The 21,681-nt window shown below is 37.4% G+C and overlaps 1 protein-coding gene across 20 annotated transcripts in view; it reads left to right on the top strand.

The window, feature by feature from the left end:
* The window catches only part of NSD1 (nuclear receptor binding SET domain protein 1), a 169,475-nt gene extending 148,467 nt beyond the window's left edge, over positions 1-21,008 (top strand). For 18 of the 20 annotated variants that reach the window (XM_074292236.1, XM_074292227.1, XM_074292226.1 and 15 more), the window contains 5 exons: positions 343-459; positions 5,149-5,290; positions 9,259-9,365; positions 11,212-11,416; positions 13,947-21,008. In XM_074292236.1, coding sequence (XP_074148337.1) covers positions 343-459; positions 5,149-5,290; positions 9,259-9,365; positions 11,212-11,416; positions 13,947-15,676 — 2,301 coding nt within the window. In that variant the 3' untranslated portion in view covers positions 15,677-21,008. The remainder of the gene's footprint in view (positions 1-342; positions 460-5,148; positions 5,291-9,258; positions 9,366-11,211; positions 11,417-13,946) is intronic. The other 2 variants (XM_074292244.1, XM_074292242.1) reach the window with 2 other exon arrangements.
* Positions 21,009-21,681: the final 673 nt, after the last annotated feature.

A 21,681-nucleotide genomic window follows, 5' to 3' on the forward strand; every position in this document is an offset into this window, starting at 1 on the left:
TACTATGCCCTTTACCTGTCAATAAAATCTAAACCCTCAACATCCTTGATTACATAAGTAATGGCTCAAATTGTAATAACAACCAAAAAAAAAAACCAAAAAAGACCACACAATTAGAAAAGAAAAAAAAACCTTCATCACAAAATTTAAACCCTCAAAATCCACAGTAAACAAAGCAATAGAAAATATGACTCAGGGCACTAGACTTTTCATCAACCATTTCGCATAAACTCCTTTGGTATATGTATTGCCTAATTATCTGTGTCCTACTGCAGGGTAAATCTTGAAAAAGAAATCACAGGTGGATTATTTGTGGAGTTTTCTGCCATTATTTTGTTACAGGGTGAATTTGTAAATGAGTATGTGGGAGAGCTGATAGATGAAGAGGAGTGTAGAGCTCGAATCCGTTATGCACAAGAACACGACATCACCAATTTCTACATGCTCACTTTGGATAAGGTAAATACTAAAAATGTCTTTGAGGCTCACTGTTTTTTTCTTTACATAACAATATTTTACTTTTTTTATGTACAAGTGAAGGCAATTTTAACATTTCATTATTTAAATAAAATTTTGAATTTGAAATTTTCTCTTTCCCTTTCTCCTAAGATGGTAAGCAATTTGATTATAGGTTATATATGTATAATCATATAAAACATTTACATATTGTATGGGAAGAAACAGAACAGAAAGAAAAAACTACACACACACACGCCCAAATTTTATTTATTATTATTTTTTTTATTTTTTGCTTAGGCAGTGGGATTAACGTTAAGTAAGTTGCTCAAGATCACACAGCTAGGAAGTGTTAAGTGTCTGAGATCAGAGTTGAATTGAGATCCTTCCTGACTTCCTTACTCCTCCTGACTGGTACTCTATCCATTGCACCACTTAGCTGCCCCTCCAAATTTTTAAAAAATGAGAATAGTATGCTTTCATCCATATTCAGACTTTATCAGCTCTTTTTTCTGGATGGGGATATCATTTTCCATCATGATGAGTTTTTTTTTTTAATTGTTTTGGATCATTGTATTCTTTAAAAGATCAGAGACAATGCAGGAATTTGTTTCATTTGATTATTTGACTATTCATAATTGTTGCAAGGGCTTTGCTTTTCTTTCTTTTTTAGTAATAGGAAGCAGTTAAGGGAGAGAAAGCAAATTTTTGCTGATTGAAAAAATTTATTTTAAAAAAAAAGTAATATAGTCTAACCATTTCATATGACATAAGGAAACTAAAGACTTGAGAGGATGAAGTAGTACAATGATGAAGAATCACTCAATGATTTGTTCCCAGAACAGGGGGCTTATTCCTATGATTCAGTGTAGCACACATTTCTTAAGTTCCTATTATGTGCAAAGCAAAGCACTGTGCTTAACTTCCATTGATACAAGTATAAAAATAAGACATTTGCTACCTTCAAGGGGCTTACATTCTTTTTTTTTTTTTTTTTTTAATTTTATAATTATAAATTTTTTTTTGACAGTACATATGCATGAGTAATTTTTTTTTTTTTTTAAACAACATTATGCCTTGTATTCATTTTTCAAAATTTTCCCCTCCTTCCCTCTACTCCCTCCCTTAGATGACAGGCAATCCCATACATGTGTTACAGTATAACCTAGATACAATATATGTATGTAAATCCAATTTTCTTGTTGCACGGTAAGAATTGGATTCCAAAGGTGTAAGTAACCTGGCTAGAAAGACAGTAGTGCTAACAGTTTACATTCAATTCCCAGTGTTCCTTCTCTGGGTGTAGTTGTTTCTGTTCATCATTGATCAACTGGAAATGAGTTGGATCTTCTTTATGTTGAAGATATCCACTTCCATCAGAATATATCTTTATACAATATTGTTGTTGAAGTGTACAGTGATCTTCTGGTTCTGCTCATTTCTCTCAACATCAGTTCATGTAAGTCTCTCCAAGACTCTCTGTATTCATCCTGCTGGTCATTTCTTACAGAGCAATAATATTCCATAACATTCATACACCATAATTTACCCAACTATTCTCCAATCAATGGACATCCTTTCATTTTCCAATTTCTAGCCACTACAAAAAGAGCTGCCACAAACATTTTGGCACATACAGTTCCCTTTCCCCTCTTTAGTATTTCTTTGGGATATAAGCCCAGTAGTAGCACTGCTGGATCAAAGGGTATACACAGTTTTATAACTCTTTGGGCATAGTTCCAAATTGCTCTCCAGAATGGCCAGATTCTTTCACAACTCCACCAACAATGCATCAGTGTCCCAGTTTTAAGGGCCTTACATTCAACTAGGTGTGGGTATGGGTGTGTTTGTGTATGAAATATCAGCACAGAAAAGTAAATAGAAAATAAAGAGAGAGGCAGCTAGAAGGTAGCACAGTGAACAGAGTACCAGACCTACAATCAGGAATATTAGAATAGTAAGAGTCCAAATGTAGCCTCAGGAATTTAGTAGCAGTGTGACCTTGAATTTATTTAATTCAATAATTTAATTTCTATCTGCCTTAGTTTTCTCATCTGCCTAGAGTATGAACAGGCAGTTTTCAGATGAAGAAATTAAAGCCATCTATAGTCAGGTTAAAAAGTGGGGGGGGAACCTCTAAGTCACTATTGATTAAAGAAATGAAAATTAAAACAATTCAGAGGTACCACCCTACGCTTATCAGATTGGCTAATGTGACGGAAAAGGAAAATGAGAAATGTTGGAGGAATTTTGGGAAAATTGGAGCACTGATTCATTATTGGTAAAGTTGTGTATTAATCCAACCATTCTGGAAAGCAATTTGGAACTATGACTATAGGGCTATTAAAGTGTACAACATATTCTTTGATCCAGCAATACCCCTATTTGGTCTGTATCCTAAAGAGATCATAAAAAAAAAAGGCAAAAATATTTACAGCAACTCTTTTTGTAATGGCACAAAGTTAGAAACTGAGGAGATGCCCATCAGTTTGGAAGAATGGCTGAACAAGTTGTGGTATATATGCAATGGAATACTATTTTGTTGTAAGAAATAATGAGCAAGAAGATTTCAGAAAAACCTGGGGAAAAACATATGAATTGATGCTAAGTAAGTGAGCAGAACCAAGAGAACATCTTACAAAGTAATAGCAACACTTAGCTCTTTTCAGCAATAGAGTGAACTAAAACAATTACAAAAGATTTATCATGGAAATGTCATCTTAAGCCTGAAAAAGAACTGTGGAGTCTGAATGAAACTCTTTTCACTTTTGTTGGGATTTTTGTGGCTTTTTCCCTTTTGTTCTCATTCTTCTTTTACAACATGACTAATTTAGAAAACCATTTAATATGATTAAGTTCAGAAGAGGAGATAGACTATATTAGTCTATATTTTGAGGATATTATAGTAAATCAAAGGTAGGAAAGTACTTAGCTGAGAGGGGAATTAACATGAAGTGAGAAAGGTAGGGGGACATCTGTTTGTAAAGTATCTTAAATGATACACTAAATGGGTTTGAATATTACTAGGTAGTCAATAGGTCTTCTAATGTCTAATCTCCAACAGATTCCCTGCCTTAATAAAAAATGTATGACTGTGTAATAGTAATGCACATTTAAAATAATGATTCATATTAAATTATCAAACATTTCTTGAAGTCCTTCAGTGATGGATTCACTGTCCATATTCTATGTACATATATGCATCTACTTATATTATAGTCCCACACACATAGATAGTAGTCATTGCAAATGCACTTGTAAAGGCAGAGTCCATATAATTTATTTCCCATGAGTATCTTTAAAGAAAAAATGTTTTAAGCTAATATTTTATATATTTGCTTTAGTCAGATGCCATGTTCAGATCTGTGTGAAGAGTAGATTAAACTTCAAAAAAAAATTAGTAATATTATGATCTCTTCAGTGATGTGAATCACAACTCTTAAATATTTTAATAATTGGTTTTCATGAGCTGTTATAATGAAAAAACTTTATTCCTTTGTGACTAACCATTTGGAAATAAGTTTCTACTAATTTGGGTTTATATGTTTGTACTAAGGATATACACATCATGTCTAATATAAAGCTGTATATGCATAGAGTAATGACAAATAAGGAATTATTAAATTAACGTGTATTTTTCAATTGTGAAGCACTATTTGTTTTTCTTATTAAAAAACAATTCCCATATTGGCCATGTCCAGAAATATGCCTAAATTTGTAGTGTTGATAAAGAATATGCTTAACTTTGGTCCTTGGTAAATAGGTGTGCTACAGTGTTAGAAGAAGATAAGGTTTTTATTCTATCAGATTCAGTCTTCAGAAAAGAATGGTTACTTTTCCTATCGACCTAATGAGTTACTATATAGATAAGAATGCTTCACATTCTTTATTGTCCAGGAGCTAACATCATTGGTATACAGAAAACATGCCCAAGCTCACAAAATCTATCTTTTCCTGGCAATGTTATGATGTAGATTTACTCATTTTTTGCTTTTTGCCTTGTGGACTCTTAGACTGGATCAATGCGATTATTCCAAAAGGAAATTATTCTCATTTAATGAATCACTGCTTCCTTTAGGAAAAGTTCTATCAGGAATTTTCCATCTCTAAATAAATTTGATGTACTGAAATCAATGCTAGCCAAAAATTCAAGCCAGTTTATTTTGAATTCAGATTCGACACTTTTAATAGTTTTGTAACCCTAGGCCAATTCTTTCTGAGCCTTTGTTCCCCATATATAAAATATGTGATAACATATAGTATTATTTTTCTTGCAGCATTATGATGAGAAAGCAAATCTACTTAAGCAAAGAAGCAAACTGTCTTTTACTGAGTAGAACACTAGGATTAAAAATCTAGACTGGTCTGAGTTCAAACCCTTTCTCAGACACTTCCTAGCTTGTGTAACCCAGGACAAGTCATTTCAGTCCCTCAGTGTCTGTTTTCTTCTACTTATCAGAGTAATAGTACTTCCTTCGGAGATTTGTTTTGAGGGCCAAGAGGGAGGGAAGAGTGGGCAATGTTTTTATGTCTATATGTATGTGTATGAAAAACACAGAAAACTGAAAAATACAGTTTAAATATAACCTATTATCATTAGCTTAATAAGGAGGCAGTGCTATTTTTTTTTTCTTGAAATACTTTTTAAAATTTAACTATTAACAAAATATTTTTTTAAAACTCTGATTATAGGACCGGATTATTGATGCTGGTCCCAAAGGAAATTATGCCCGGTTTATGAATCACTGTTGTCAGCCCAATTGTGAAACTCAGAAGTGGTCTGTGAATGGAGATACCCGAGTTGGGCTTTTTGCCCTAAGTGACATCAAAGCAGGTAAGTGGGAAAAATTTTTTTATTATTATTATTATTATAACTTTTTATTGACAGAACATATGCCTGGGTAATTTTTTACAACAAATTTTTTTACTTATCCCTTTACACTCACTTCTGTTCCAACTTTTCCCTTCCCTTCCTCCACCCCCTCCCTTAGATGGCAGGCAGTCTTACATATGTTAAATATATTATAGTATATTCTAGATATAATATATGTGTGCAGAACTGTACAGTTCTCTTGTTGCACAAGAAGAATTGGATTCAGAAGGCAAAAATAACCCGGGAAGTAAAACAAAAATTCAAGTAGTTATTTCCCAGTGTTCCTTCTCTGGGTATAGCTGATTCTGTCCATCATTGATCAATCAGAACTGAATTAGAGCTTCTCTTTGTTGAAGATATCCACTTCCATCAGAATACATCCTCATACAGTATTGTTGAAATGGAACTTTTTTTTATTTTTTCAAATAGATGTAAAGAAAGTTTTTAACATTCTTTTTTGTAATGCTTTGTGTTCCAAATTTTTCTTACTCTTTCCCTTACCTCTCCTCTCCCCAAGATAGCAAGCAATCTAATATAGGTTAAATATGTTCAGTCCTTTTAAACATATTTCCATATTTGTCAAGTTATACAAAAGAATTCAGATCAAAAGGGAAAAACAAGAAGAAATAAAAATTACAAACAAAAGATGAAAATACTATGCATCAGTCCATATTTAGTGTCCATAGTTCTCTGGATGTGATTAGCATTTTTCATCACAAGTCTATTGAAATTGTCTTAAATCACTGCATTGTTTAGAAGAGCCAAGTCCATAATAGTTGATCATTACGTAATTTTGTTGTTGCTGTGTACAATTTTCTCCTGGTTCTGCTCACTTCATTCAACATTAGTGCCTGTAAGCCTCTCAAAGACTTTCTGAAATCATCCTGCTGATCGTTTCTTACGGAAAAAATAGTCGATAACATTCATATACCATTACTCATTTAGCTATTCTCAAACTGATGAGCATTTACTCAGTTTCTAGTTTCTTGCCACTACAAAAAGGGCTTCCACAAACATTTTTGTGCATGTGGATTCTTTTCCCTCTTTTATGATCTCTTTGTGATCGACAACTAATAATGGCACTGCTGGATCAAAAGGAATGCACAGTTTTATAGCCTTTTGAGCATAGTTCCAAATTGCTCTCCAGAATTGTTGGATCATTTCAAAACATTACCAACAATGTATTAATGTATGTTCTAGTTTTCCCATATCCTCACCAGCATTTATCTGAGAGAGATGAACACATACCTCAGAGTTGTCTTAATTTGCATTTAAGAGAGCAACTTTAAATTTTTTTTTTTCATAAAGAGTGTTCACCCTTTAAGTAATTTAAGTTTTCTTTTATTAGTAATTCTTACAGTTGATTTAACATATAGATACCAAAGATGACTAGAAGCCCATAAGTCACCATCTTTCTAGTACAGTTATACTATGATTTATATTAATACTGGGGGGAGAGAAGGAGATGAATCTTAAATTATGGCCTATCCATATATCTAATTCAGATTGATCTCTTTTAGAAAGATTTTCCTCAGCATATGTACAGTCATTGAATTGAGAATTCTGAGAACAAAGGCTAGGTTTCTCCTTTTTTTGGTCATTACTGACTGCAAACAGTAATAGAATAAAAAACAAAGCAATAAGAGCAAAGTTCCATTAATCACTGTTAGTTTACTAACTTTTTATTAAGAACTTGACTCTTCAATTTGGAACTATGCCCAAAAAGTTAATCAAACTGTGTATACCCTTTGATCCAGTAGTGCTACTACTGGGCTTATATCCCAAAGAAATACTAAAGAAGGGAAAGGGACCTGTTTGTGGCAGCCCTTTTTGTAGTGGCTAGAATCTGGAAAATGAATGGATGCCCATCGTTTGGAGAATGGTTGGGTAACTTATGGTATATAAATGTTATGGAATATTACTGTTCTGTAAGAAATGACCAGCAATCAAAGGATATGAACAGACAATTCTCAGAGGAAGAAATTGAAACTATATCCACTCACATGAAAGAGTGTTCCAAATCACTACTGATCAGAGAAATGCAAATTAAGACCACTCTGAGATACCACTACACACCTGTCAGATTGGCTAAGATGACAGGAACAAATAATGATGAATGTTGGAGGGGATGTGGGGAAACTGGGACACTAATACATTGCTGGTGGAGTTGCGAAAGAATCCAGCCATTCTGGAGAGCAGTTTGGAACTATGCCCAAAAAGTTATCAAACTGTGCATACCCTTTGACCCAGCAGCGCTACTACTGGGATTATATCCCAAAGAAATACTAAAGAGCGGAAAGAGACATATATGTGCCAAAATGTTTGTGGCAGCTCTTTTTGTTGTAGCTAGAAACTGGAAGATGAATGGATGTCCATCAGTTGGAGAATGGTTGGGTAAATTATGGTATATGAAGATTATGGAATATTATTGCTCTGTAAGAAATGACCAGCAGGAGGAATACAGAGAGGCCTGGAGAGACTTAAATCAACTGATGCTGAGTGAAATGAGCAGAACCAGAAGATCATTATACACTTCAACAACAATACTGTATGAGGATGTATTCTGATGGAAGTGGAAATCTTCAACATAAAGAAAAACCAACTCACTTCCAGTTGATCAATGATGGACAGAGGTAGCTACACCCAGAGAAGAAACACTGGGAAGTGAATGTAAATTGTTAGCACTAATATCTGTCTGCCCAGGTTGCATGTACCTTCGGAATCTAATGTTTATTGTGCAACAAGAAAATGATATTCACACACATGTATTGTACCTAGACTATATTGTAACACATGTAAAATGTATGGGATTGCCTGTCATCGGGGGGAGGGAATAGAGGGAGGGGGAGATAATTTGGAAAAATGAATACAAGGGATAATATTATAAAAAATATATATATAATAAAAAATTATTAAGTTAAAAAAAAAAGAAAAAAAGAAATGACCAGCAGGATGAATACAAAGAGGCAATGTTTGCACTATTGTCTTTCTACCCAAGTTACTTATACACTTCGGAATCCAATTCTTACCGTGAACAAGAAAATTGGTTTTACACACATATATTGCATCTAGGTTATACTGTAACACATTTAATATGTATGGGATTGCCTGTCATCTAGGGGAGGGAGTAGAGGGAGGGAGGGGAAAATTTGGAAAAATGAATACAAGGGATAATGTTGTTTTAAAAAAAAAAATTACCCATGCATATGTACTGTTAAAAAAAATTATAATTATAAAATTAATTAAAAGAAGAAGAAGAACTTGACTCTTGGTTTTTTTTCCATAACATGGAATATTAATTTCCTCATAAATTCATGTATGCTTCCCACATTTCCAAAAGTTCCGGGATATGCCACCATTTCTTTTATCTTGGGCCCACAGTGTCTTCCCTGTAGGAAACAGTTTGTTCAGTAAATGAGTCAACATTTGTGTAGAGCCCTCTGTTTTTTATTACCATGAAGTAAGGAAGCCTAAATAATGGTATTCATGGAAAACATATTGAAATTAAAGCAAAGGGTTATTTATACAATTCATGACTTGCTCTGATCATTATCTCTCTCACCTATCTGTTCCCAAAAAGTATCTGCCTATTTCCTTTAATTTCCTTATTTCTTTTGAGGGTATTACCCTCTTCCCAGTTACCCAGATGTGAAAACTTGCAAACATCTTTTTTTTTCCTCCCTTACCTGACATCCATTCACTTTGTAAGTCTTGTAAATTGTACCCCCAATTTCCTAGCACAAGTAATATTTTATGTTGTTGAGAACAAAAGACACTTGTCATTAGTATCTGCATTTCCAAGTTAGATTCCCAGTTACATATTCCTTATTAAAGTTATTTCCACTTTATAACCATTTTCCCTTTTTTAATGAAAATATTCATAGGGAATACTACTAAAATGTCATTTTATTCATGTTTTTTCCATTTAGGCACTGAACTCACCTTCAACTACAATCTAGAGTGTCTTGGGAATGGAAAAACTGTTTGCAAATGTGGAGCACCAAATTGTAGCGGTTTCTTGGGTGTTCGGCCAAAGGTACTGTCTGGTACCAGCTAGTGCTGGTGCTATTCGATTTCATAAGCGAAAAAAAAAACAAACAAATGATGTAAAATGTTTATGACATTTTGATATTGATTAAACTTCCTCTCTTATTAACTGAGATATAGTCTGTATTTGGCAGTTGGGTATTTTTTTTTCCTGACTTTAGCTTGGTATCTTGGAAAATAAAAAATATCATTACTTCCGTTTGTTACTGCTTCTCAGAAGTATCTTCCACTGTAGTTAAGCTCATTCAAATTCTTAGCATCTTGTCAGAAGGAAAAACTGCTGTATTAGTTAGCATTTAGATAGTTCTTCCTGCTAAATTTTACATTTTATAGATGGGCCAGCACCCTCATTTGACAGCTGGGGTCTGGGATGGGATTTCAAGCTTTAAAAAAAGTTGAGGTGATCTCTCTTTAGACCCTGCCACTTTTGTTTGAAAGTTTGTGTCAAGTATCTTCATTATATTTGTCAAAAAAGTAGGGAAGGTGGAGACTTCCTCAGTGATTTGAAATGGAAAAGTTCTCTTGATTACTGAATTTAGAAATGTTCTTTTAGAATGAAAATTAAGTTTGCTATTAAAAAGCCCCCACATAAAATAAATGTCTAAAAGCTTAATAGCATTACTAATATGGCTTGTGAACATTTTGCTAAAGACAATTCATTGGAGGAAGTATTAGGTCATATTATTTTCATTTTATATATAATGGGATTAAAGTAAAGGTCCTACCTTTAAATAGCCTAAAGTGTAATCTGCTGACAAAGAATTTAGATGATACAACTTTTTTTTTAATATAATTTTTAATATAATATTATATAATATAATTAAATATTAGTGAGGTATTCAAAAAATAAAAATTATCTGTATTAATCCTTGATGGCTTCATGGAGATGGTTGAACTGGAGGCAGACATTGAGTGATGGAAGTTAGAACAAAAGTGAGTTATCTTTATTTTGAGTTTCAGTAGCTTCTAGTCAAATTATGCTACCAACTATTCACAATTTTTTTGTTTTTGTTTATTTTAGTGATCAGGAGAAGCATCTCCATTTATAAATTGCCTTACCATTTTGCTCAAATATACATGATTTAGACAAAATACAGGCAATAGTAGCTAAAATATTGTTACATGTTCACATAGGAAGGACAATTGAATTCCTATGCTGGATACAACTAAGTCATCTAATTTAACCCTCTCATTTTGTAGGTAAGGAAATTGAGACCCAAAGAGGTTTGAACCTACCTGTGCAGTCATACCAGTAAATAAATAGACCTTGAATTTGGAGCCAGATTTGCTGACTTATAATCTAGCCTATATTTAATTATCTCACGTACGTGTTTTTCTAGTAAGGCTACAGCCCAAGCTTGGGTTGAGAAAGCCAATGGAAGAGCATAATGATTAGAACATGGTTTATATTTGAAGATCAAATCCTATAATCCAGGATTTCCTAACGTGTGTGTGTGTGTGTGTGTGTGTGTGTGTGTGTGTGTGTGTGTGTGTTGTGGGGTACAGGGAGACTTACTTTCCAGTCAGAGATATTATTGAATTTAGGCCTTGATATTATCTTAGATGTTCTCCAGTCCATTTAAAAAAATTGAAGGCCAAACAGGTAAAAATAACTTACCTAACATCATATGAGTAGTAAAGAAGCAGAATAAGTATTTATATCATGATCTTTTGATTCTAAATAGTTGGGTTTTGATAACTATCAGTCTAATCAGTGTAAATGTGCACCTTTTTTTTTTTCTTTTGCTGTTCAGGTAAGCTTAAGAAGTTAGGAAGTAACAAGACAAAAAACAAACGAAAAATAGTGTATTGACTGATAAATTTCCTTCCCATAGAATCATCCCAATCCCACAGAAGAGAAATCCAAGAAACTAAAAAGAAAACAACAAGTAAAGCGCAGATCCCAGGGTGAAATCACAAAAGAAAGAGAAGATGAATGTTTCAGCTGTGGAGATGCAGGGCAGCTTGTATCCTGCAAGAAACCAGGTTGTCCTAAAGTCTATCATGCTGATTGCCTCAACTTGACAAAAAGGCCTGCAGGTTAGTACTAAGTCCACATCATGAGATCTAGTACTGAATGTTTATTAGTGTCCTGTCGGCTATTCAGAACAAAGTCTACTTCTAAGACCTCATATTTATCTCAGAGAATATATAAAAAATAGACTTACCTTGTGAAACTGTCCAAGAGAATGGTGATTAAATTAGTTGAAATTTAGATTTTCTCTTAATTCATGAAAATGCATCACCATTATATGGAATCTTTGTAAGATATCTTGTTAAGATAAAAGGAAACTGAGAGTTAGTACAGGGGATGAGCACCTGGAGAACTCAGGAAGACCTGAGTTCAAATCCAAGCTCAGACACTTACAAACAAAAATAAAAGGAAAATGATAAAGAACACAATAGGTTTGAAACCATTTCTTTCTGTGAGGTAAATTTCTCAGGGAACATTCAAGGAGATCAGAAGCAAACTAATGGTGTCACTAGATATCTTGGTTGCATAATGGATAATAAGGATGAGGTTATAATCTTTGGGGTTTGTTTGTTTGTTTGGAAAGTAAAATCCTTTTGGCTTTTAGATGACTTTAATGTTTAGTCCTTTGGAAGCCAGTGGATGAGTAACAGATTATTGAGAACCCAAGAGCAAGGTGATTATGTAGAATTTAACATATTGAGTTTAAACAACATATTCTAGCCACATGGAAATGAAGTATTAACAATAAATAATAAAATATCACTCAGAAAGAACTTTGGTTATCATTTAGGGGGTACTGTAGATAAGAGTACTGGACTTGGTGTCAGAAAGATCTAAGTTCAAATCTTACTGCAAATATGTAATTACTGTATAGCTCTGGGCAAGTCACTGAATTTCAACTTCTGTTTCTTCAACTGTAAGTAGAGGGAAATAATAATACCTGTCCCTGTGAAAACTATAACACTATTATATAGATTAAATGAGATTTTTCTAAAATTTTCAACTTCTCCAGAGTTAGCTGGTAGAAAGTTAATGGTAGAATTAGAATGTAGGAATTTTGGCTTTGCTCTCTTAAAATTTACCATAGATGCAGTTGCTTTCCTGCGAGGAAGTGATAAGTAACACAGTGGGTAACAATCAGGATCTAAAAACAATATTAACTTTAATTGACATAAATATACTTATATTTGGGGTCCAACAGTTAACTGAAAAAATTCAGTAATCTAAGTTGTTAGTTTGAGAAAATATCAAATTATATTTAGTACATCAGCGCAAATCACCGATACAGTGTGGCAACCAAAAAGCTAATCTTCAATCACATTAAGAGAAGCAAGGTTCAGTTACTGTCCCATTTTATGAAGGCTATTAGAATGTGTCTGTGGGGCACTAAGATTAAGAATAATGAACCTTTTGCCAGATGAGGTTCAATTGGAAAAAACGGAAATGTCTAGCTAGAAGAGTTTTTAAAAAGGACAAGATGGATCCAGCTTTTTCTGCTTGGCCTGAAACTGCAGAACTAGAAAAGGGGTTAGAAATTGTTTAAGAGTACTTTGGGTCTGCATGGAAAGATTAGGTCTTCTTAACAGTTAAGGTGTACAAAGGCGCAAAATTGGCTACTTGAAGTAAGGTTTAATAGGTGGTTCTTCCTTAGCAGTCTTTGTGCAACGGCTGAATGAACACTTGATTATCCAGGGATATTATCTTTTTAGTCATAGTGTAACATTAAATGACCTGAGATCTTTTCTAGCCCTGAGATTTTAAGTTACTGTTGATTGTCAAGCAATGTCCAGTCACAATCTCAAAAGAATTGTTGCTTTTAGGAAGAGGTTCTTATCTTATGTACATTGGAATAGAGAGGAACTTTATCACTTTTCTGCTAGTAGTTTTTAAGTTGATAAGACTGAAGAGTCTTTGTAAATAAGTTTTTTCTCATTGGCATGCTGAGGTGTGCTAGGTCATGATATGTATGAATATGAAGGCCATGATTTGTCCACAGTCATTCAGTGGCTCACTGCAGGCACAGGAAACAAATCTTTGTGGAAAGGCCAACTTGAGACACGACTTGTCGCATTTGGATGGCAGAGGGAGAGTATCTCCAGTACCATGAGGCAGAGAAAATGAGAATAAAGAGTTTTCTACCTCCAGCAGTTAGTCTTCCACGCTAAAGGAAAATTAGGGTAAATATCTGAGCCCTTTTTCAAGAATCTACAATTGGGCTAAGCTGTTAAGCACCTGAATAAGAGTGAGTTTCTGCTACCAAATATGTAGTTCATTTCCCTGTTCCACTGTTACCTAAGCAAAGAGCTGCAAAATGCATTGGCAGTTTGTAGCACTTTCCAAGACAGATGTATATCTGAAGCACTGTGATTGTCAGTAGGATTACAGAGATCATTCCTCCCATTATTGACCTTTCAACTCTGTGTGAAATGGTTTTTCTTTTGTTTAGATAAAGAAGAAAAAGGAGTAAGTTATTTGTGTGTCCCCTCTTCTGGGTTGATTACTATTAAATATCTTCAGTCTGGGCAAGCAGCTGAGCCATGTGTTATCTTCTGTGTACCTATTACTTATTGCACTGCTGTTCTTTCTCCTTTTCAGGGAAATGGGAGTGTCCATGGCACCAATGTGATATTTGTGGAAAAGAAGCTGCATCTTTTTGTGAGATGTGTCCTAGTTCCTTTTGTAAACAACATCGAGAGGGAATGCTGTTCATCTCTAAACTGGATGGTCGCCTGTCTTGTACAGAGCATGATCCATGTGGCCCCAACCCTCTGGAGCCTGGGGAGATCCGTGAGTACGTGCCTCCCCCTGTGCCGCTGACTTCAGGTGCAAACACTCAGCTAGCAGAGCAGCCTTCTGAGATTCCTGCTCAAAGACCCCTGATGGTGGACAAAGCCCCTGGGGCAATGGGCCAAAGGCTCCAGCTGTCAGAGAAAACATTAGTAGGAACATGTCAGAGGCCACAGTTGTCTGATAAACCACTTGTGATGCCTGACTCCAAGCCCCAGTCACCAGATAAGGCCCCTGGAGTATCAGGTTCAAGACCTCAGCCCTTAGAATTAGACCAGAGGCCAGCAGATACATCTCTTGTAGTGACAAGCCCCAAACCTCAACTGTCTGATAAACCTCCATTGTCAGGTCCCAAATCTCCACAATCAGTTAGGTCCTCAGTAACAGCTGGCCTCAGATCCCAACTCTTGGATAGACCTGTAGTAACCAGCCCAAGGCCTCAATCTTCGGATAAGTCCTTGGGTTCTCTCAGCTCAAAGTCTCAGCAATTAGATAGGCCTGTAGTTACTACTGGACCAAGACTCCAGGCATCAGAGAAGTCCCCAGTTACAAATGGCCCAAAGCCCCAGACCTCAGACAAGCCCCCAGTGACAACTGGACCTAAACCCCAGACCTCAGACAGGCCCCTTGCCCCTTTGGGCCAGAGACTCCCATCTTCAGAAAAAGTGCTGTCAGCTGTGGTCCAGAACCTTGTATCTAATGAGAAAGCACTAAGGCCTGTGGACCAAAATACTCGGCCAAAAGATCGAGCTACTATGGTTATTGAACTGAGTCCTCGTCAAAAGGAACGAGCAACTTCACCTCATGAAATTACACCCCAGCCCACTGAAAAATTACCAGTGCTGGAGCAGAGTCCCTGGCCTGTTAACAAAGCACTGGGACAAATGCCTCGAGCAGCTGAGAAAGTTCACCCTTCTGAACCAGTCCTCCAAGCATCTGGAAGAGCTTCAGCCCCTGTGGAACACACCTGGCAGGCTGGCAAAACACTCATACAAGCCAGACTCGTCCCACGGCCCCCTGCCAAGGGTTACTTGTTTGAACAGGCTCCTCGGGCCACAGGACGTGCACCTGTGTCAATGGAGCAGAGCTCTGGGTCCTTCGGCAAAGCCTTAGCCTCAGGAGAACCCATGGCTGGATCCCCTCAACCCCCAGGGCTTGCCACAAAAACAACACCATTGATGGTGCAGTCCCCTAGGCCCCCTGTCAAATCACCAGACCTTGTTCCCCCGGCAGAGAAACGGTCAGCAGTGACAGAACACCCCCCCTGGGCCCTGGGGAAATCCCCAGCAGGCCCTACTCCCTGGCCTGCAGGCAAAGTGCTGACTACAGCCAAGCTGAGTCTTGGTCCTACTGGGGCAGACCAGCCACTGGCACAGACTTGTCGGTCACCTGGGAGTCCACAGACATTGGCACAGACTTGTCGGCCCCTTGGCAAAGGGCTAATCAAAGGGCCAGACCCTAAGCCTGAGCAAACTGCAGTACCACCTCTTAACCAGATCCCTTCCAGCCATGAGCCTGCAGAATCGAAAGAGAAGTGATGATAGTAAATGTCATGTGGCCAGACAAGTTTGCCCGCTGGGATATTGTTTGGGGAGGGAAGTCTTTTCTTTCTCTCTCTTTCTTTTTTTTAAAAAACAAAAACAAACAAACAAACAAAAAAAAAAAACCAACCCTTTTCCATTGTCATCCTTCCTATATTCCCCAACTCTCAAACTCTCTGTGACATTAGCCAGTCGGGGGTGGCTTAAGTTATCCATGTACAAAAATCTAAGTGGGACCTCCCAATCAAGGAGACAGATTATGGTCCTTTTTCCTTCTTTTTACACATGGTAAACTTGAAATAAAAATTCCACTCTGGATTCAAGCATGGAATTCAGTTTAGTGGTCAGGTTGAAGATAGTGGGGCTTCCCTTGCCCTTGGAGAGAAGGGGACTTGTTTTTGTGGGGCTTGGGAATATTCTTTAAGAGAAAGTGATGGTCTTTCATTCGACTTAACCTTTCTAGAACCTTTGACCAGGGAGGAAGTGGTGACGTCAAGGTGGACTCCTGACTCCATTTGTCTCCTGCATTTTGATGCTCCTATCCCCAGAAGTGGTTGTGTTGTTTTAATAACTCCTGGTGGGTAGGTCCTCACATGCCCAGGTCTACGTTGCTTTCCACATAGGGAGCTCACTTCAGTGCCCATTTTAAAGAAAGGCATAATGATAGGCTACAATGAGTTGCCCCTTGGACAGCTGCTGTTTATATTCAGTTTAGGCCTAGTCCTACTAATAAGGAATTATGGGAACTTATTAGAACAGGCTGATGTGCCTCTACATAAGTGGTTGGGCAAAGGAGCTGGACTTAACAACAGTGGCATCTCTCATTAGAGCACTGTCCCTGAAACGGACCTTCTTTTACCCTCACCTCCAGCAAACACTCAGGTGCTTTAGAACTAAGGGTGTCTTGTGCTAAGTCTCATTGGAAGGAGGTTTGCCAGGCTGTGAATGAGCTCTGCATCCCACACCAGTGCAGAAAAATTAACTGCTTTTGCATGTTCCCTTATGCGTGTTGAAAACAATATTCCTTCCTTTAACCATGAGGAAAGGAGCCTGCTCACCTAAGAGGAGGCATCAATTCCTTCTTCCTTTCCACACTATATGGTAGGTTCCACCCAACTCTCACCTGAGAATAATTTTTTTTTGCTTTGCTGACTGAAGTCAAAATTGTACCTGGTTCCATGACCCAGGGCCATACGAGCTCACAGAAGAACCAAGGCTGATTGAGGATACATGGAGTAAAGTAATGTCCAAGCTAGGCAACAATTTCTTGAAACTGCTGATAATCTTACTGCTGCCCTAAACTGGGAACAGAGGGACTGGGAAAACTGTTGGTGCTACCCTTCCCTGTGGTTAGCCCAGTTCACTGACTGCCAGCAAGAAGTGCTGTTTGGCCAGTACTCTCTCCCCTTTACATCCCTACACCTCCACCCCCATAACAAATATTACCTCTGTGCTTTGCCAACTGGAGAAGCCTTCAACCAGTAGGCACTATCCTGGCCATTCTATCTCAGTAATGGCTTTTACACCCCTATTAGCATTCTATACTTTGTCCTAATTCCCACTCTAAATACTTATCCCCTTGGGAATCAGGAATCCTTTGCTATGTGAGTTTACTTCCTTCATTCTGGGAAGGGAAAAACAAGTGCACATTTGCAGGGAGTTGCTCCTTCTAGTAAGAATAAAAATTAAGAGGATAAGCCTTTATATTTTCAAAACTGTTCTCTGAAGAGACAGGATTGAACCTCATTTCTAAACCCCAGACAGGGTTGAGGTCATTATTGTCTCTCCTCTATTCTGAAGCATTTGGCACCCAAAGCTGAATTCACTCCTTATGGAATCCTATCTCTATAAGCCTTTCTGGCTAGACTGCACATGTTTCTGGAAAACCCACTGGGCTTTAATCCCTTGGTTGGCCTTTTGAATGTGCTGCTAAGCTTCCTTCCAGCAGCAAATGAGGGAGGAATATTGTCTTTTTCTCCCTGCAGAAGTCCTCATGAGAGAGGAAAAAAATCAAAGCCTTTTTATTTCCTTTTTAAAAATAATTTTAAACCATGAAAATATATTTTAAAAAAAAAATCTTCCCAGAAACACTGAGGCTCAGTATAAGTATTTATCATGTGTGAGAATAAATATATATATAACTTACATTTGTAGGGTCTTCTCTATGCTCGACCCCTGGAATTCTCCTAGATTGTCTATAGTGTTGATTCTGTGCTCACCCCATTCCCTTCCTATCCTCTGTTTCCCTTGCACTTGTAGCTGTTACCAGAAAGGAATCCATACTGCACTGTCAAAATCTATGTTTCACTTTGTTGTGTGTTTTAAAAAAAGAAAAAACAAAAACTACCCTAGTTCTTTGTTTTATGAAATAAACTGTGAATATTTTTGGTGCAGGCTATTTAAAAATTTTTAGTGGAGGAGTCTTAATTTAAAGACGCTTGTCCTATTAAGTAGTGTTGCTGAGTAAGTCAATCACATGTCAGAAACTTTGGCTAGGCTCAGGGGAGCAGGCATGCAGGCCTAAAAGTATGGAGCCCTAGGTAGATCCTTGAATGTTTTCTGTTGGTAAACCTCCTCCTTTTGACAAGGGTCTCACCATCTTCCTCTCAAATATCCCGTTGAGGAAAACATCCCTGATTCAAACTTGTAAGACAGCCTTTGTATGCCCAGTATCTGTGCAGTTCCTTCTTTGAGTGGATGGTCCCTATGGCTGGGAACCTTAACCTTCTTGAGGAACAAAGGACAGGTAACATGCTCCTTGTTGATACAGATACAACATGGCATAGTTAATAAGAAATCACCATTAGAATGGTTCATGATTAGTAAGACATGGTATATAAAATTCAAACTAAGTTTAGGATCAACATTGGGGGGAAAGTAAATTGGAATTTTTAATTTGGCCAACCTTCATGGGTTTGCTCATAAATGCCCACTATTGAAGAGGTACTAGGGACCTTAATCAGCAGATGAATGGATTCTAAATGTAGTAAAGATTCTAAGCTGGTTTTGGTTTCAGGAGGGGTGGGGAGAAGAGGGTGAATTTTGATTCCTTGAAGATTCTTTAAAATTTCCACACTTGTAAATATTCCCTACCAACCCCAGCTCTCTCTCTACCAGACTCCTGGGAAAGGGTGAAGGCTCTCATTACTACAGAACCTATTTATCCTTGCCTTTAAAACCTCAGCTTTCTTTCCAGACATCTAAACCTTCCCATAGTGATCATCTTTCAATACTAATTATGGTCACTAAAGCACCCAGAGGTTTGTGATCCAAAAGTTCCTTTAAATATATTAACTTAAATCATTGTTTGCTGCTTCACTGCTGAAAAGCTAAAGAATGAGGAAGTCCCTATTGGGGGAGGGGGGAATGTAGAAAATAAATATTTCAATTTTCAAGCTAGAAATTCGTATATTGAAATGTATCAGGGATTCTTTGCAAAAATAATTGTAGGTGAACTTCCCAAATGCTGTGACCCAGTGAGTAGTAGAATCATTTTGGAGGGCAGCTGGAGAGAGTACCCTTCCATTTTGATAACCCTTCACCTTAGCATCACTTTTGGCAGAGATAAGGAGAGGACTTGGGTGAGTTAACTGTATGCTCTGATCTACTGCACTTTTTGTACAGGTTCCAATCCATGGCTTCCCTCTCAGAGGCTCTCGTTGGAACATTATGATCCTGACCCGAGACCCACCAGCCAAATGGCTGAAGTTGACTTTGTGATCTCTGCATTTCTAATTCCTGTTGGCTTGGGTGCTCTCTAAAGTGACTTATGAGGCTAGTAATGGGAAAGGGCCTGCAGTTCCTGCATACCTATTGGGTGGTGGAGTGATGGGGTTGGAGGGTTGTCATATCACTTGTAATACAGTGCCAGGCCCCTGCCAGCCATTCAGTGTTTTCTGACATTCCAGAGTTGTAGAACTAAGTAATGAATATAATATGTGGCTTTAATTTGGATGTGCCTAATTATTCTTGACTAAGCTTCCTAGGGTCAGCCAGTCCAGAGGTTGTATTGGTGTGATAAATCTGCATAAGATTAGTTAATAGTTAAATCGCATTGTACACAAAAATTCATCTATGGTGCTATTTTCCTCATATAAGCACTGCCAAGGGATGAGCAAAAGATGGGCAGGAACTGGTGGTTTAAAAAAAAAAAATTCCAGTGCTTCCTGTTAGGGGCAAGAAACTTTATACAAAAAAAAAAAAAAAGCATTTTCTTTAGATTGAGTTCATGTAGGCTAGGTGAGAAGAAAAACAAGACTGCTTCTAAAGGTCTGTCCTCTACACCACTAGGGCTGGTATCAACATATTAAAAAACTTAGAACAGAGGTTAAAGTTGGAATGGGACCTCCCTTGTTTCAGCCAATGTATTTTTCAAGATGTGGACACTAAACCTGAGCTTCTAAAGAACAGATTGATATGTGATCAGAAAATGCATCTGCCATCTTCCTTTGCTAGAAAGTGGGGTCCGTTTCTCTTCTCCCTCCTGAATGAGCACCCCAAAGTCATTTTGTCTTTTATCTTCTAGATCAGATGTAGCAATGAGGGATTGTTTGGTGAAGGGCAAGGATGGAAAAAAATAGACTGGTATTGAACACAGCATGAGCACATGAAGCTACTTTAAAATAATATTCTGAGGAGAAATATTTGCTAAAAATATAAGGAAAAAAAAACACTGTTTCCTATTCTCATGTGGTACCTTCTCACAGTGCTTTCCTGTCCCCTACTTCACTACTAAGTAGGGGCTTAGAGATGGGCACTGATTCCTCTGGGCCTTAAAGTCTATTAGCGACCTCCCACCCCAACTTCCCAAAGCCAAGTGAGACTTTGCAGCTTGCTTGAGGAAATATGGCCAAAGGCAGCTCTCTCATGCAGATTGGGAGGTGGAGTTGGGATGGGGACAAGGATGAGACTGGTCTGCACTTGGTATTCTGGTGCTTACTGTATGTGTGCGAAAATGTGTGTATGAGTTGGGGGGTGGGGGGAGGTGGTTTGCAGCGGGTGAAGAGGCACACAGAAGTTTGTCAAAGACCAGCTTACTCATCAGAGTTCTCTAGTTCTCACTAGGGTCTTGGCAAAGAATGCATTAAAAGAAGCTGACAATAGAGATCTATCTATATCTATATATATATATTTTTAGGAGAGGGAGAAGGGGGGAGAGAAAGTCTTGGACCATTGCTTAGTTTCTTTTTGCTCCCCTTAGACTGTCGGCTGTCTGTAAGTGAAATGAAAAAAGGGGAGCCCTGCTCTAAGAGCCCCCATGATATGTACTGTAATTCTTTGTATATAGAAGAAAAAAATTACTGTAAAGTAAAGTTTAACTTTACTCTTACTGCCCTGGCCCTGTGTTTTGTCTTACTGCATATGGGGTGATACTATAGCTAAGGTTGAGAAAAAGAGGGGATGGGAGTACCCAGGGCTCAACAAGACCAGTACTGCCAGCACTGACAGACTACTACTAGAGGCCATGTTTTCAGCTTTGCCACATTATGTGCCTATGCAATCAAAAAGTCATTCAGTAAGCACGTATTAAAGGTTTGTGTCCAGCACTATGTTTGGCATTAGGGAACAAAGTTTTGTACTATATGATCCCTACCCTCTTGGAGTGCACAGACTGATAAATCCAAATTGGAGTCATCTTTAAAAGTACATGAAAGAAATGCAAACATGGTTTAGTATTGAGAAAGCAGCAATCATGTTAGATTTAGCTAAGATGACTTCAAGAGTTGGACTTTGAAGAATGAAGAGGAAGTAAAACTTTGAGGAATTGGTTTATAAAACGGAAGCTATGACCATAGTACTTTCCAAGTGGTTATTAGTTCATTTATGGACTCACTTCCTAAAAGTTTGTAACCAAAGCTTGCATTTAAATTGCATTCAAATACAGGTCTCAGTGGTGACTTCACATCGTTTGAAAGGGCTTACTTATAAGATAGGTACCCTGCTGGCCTAATCCATTTCTCTTTAAATAAAGAGGCTTTTTGGCATAAGGGGCTGAGCTTCAT

The sequence above is a fragment of the Sminthopsis crassicaudata genome, chromosome 2 (assembly GCF_048593235.1).
Source record: "Sminthopsis crassicaudata isolate SCR6 chromosome 2, ASM4859323v1, whole genome shotgun sequence".
NCBI lineage: Eukaryota > Metazoa > Chordata > Mammalia > Dasyuromorphia > Dasyuridae > Sminthopsis > Sminthopsis crassicaudata.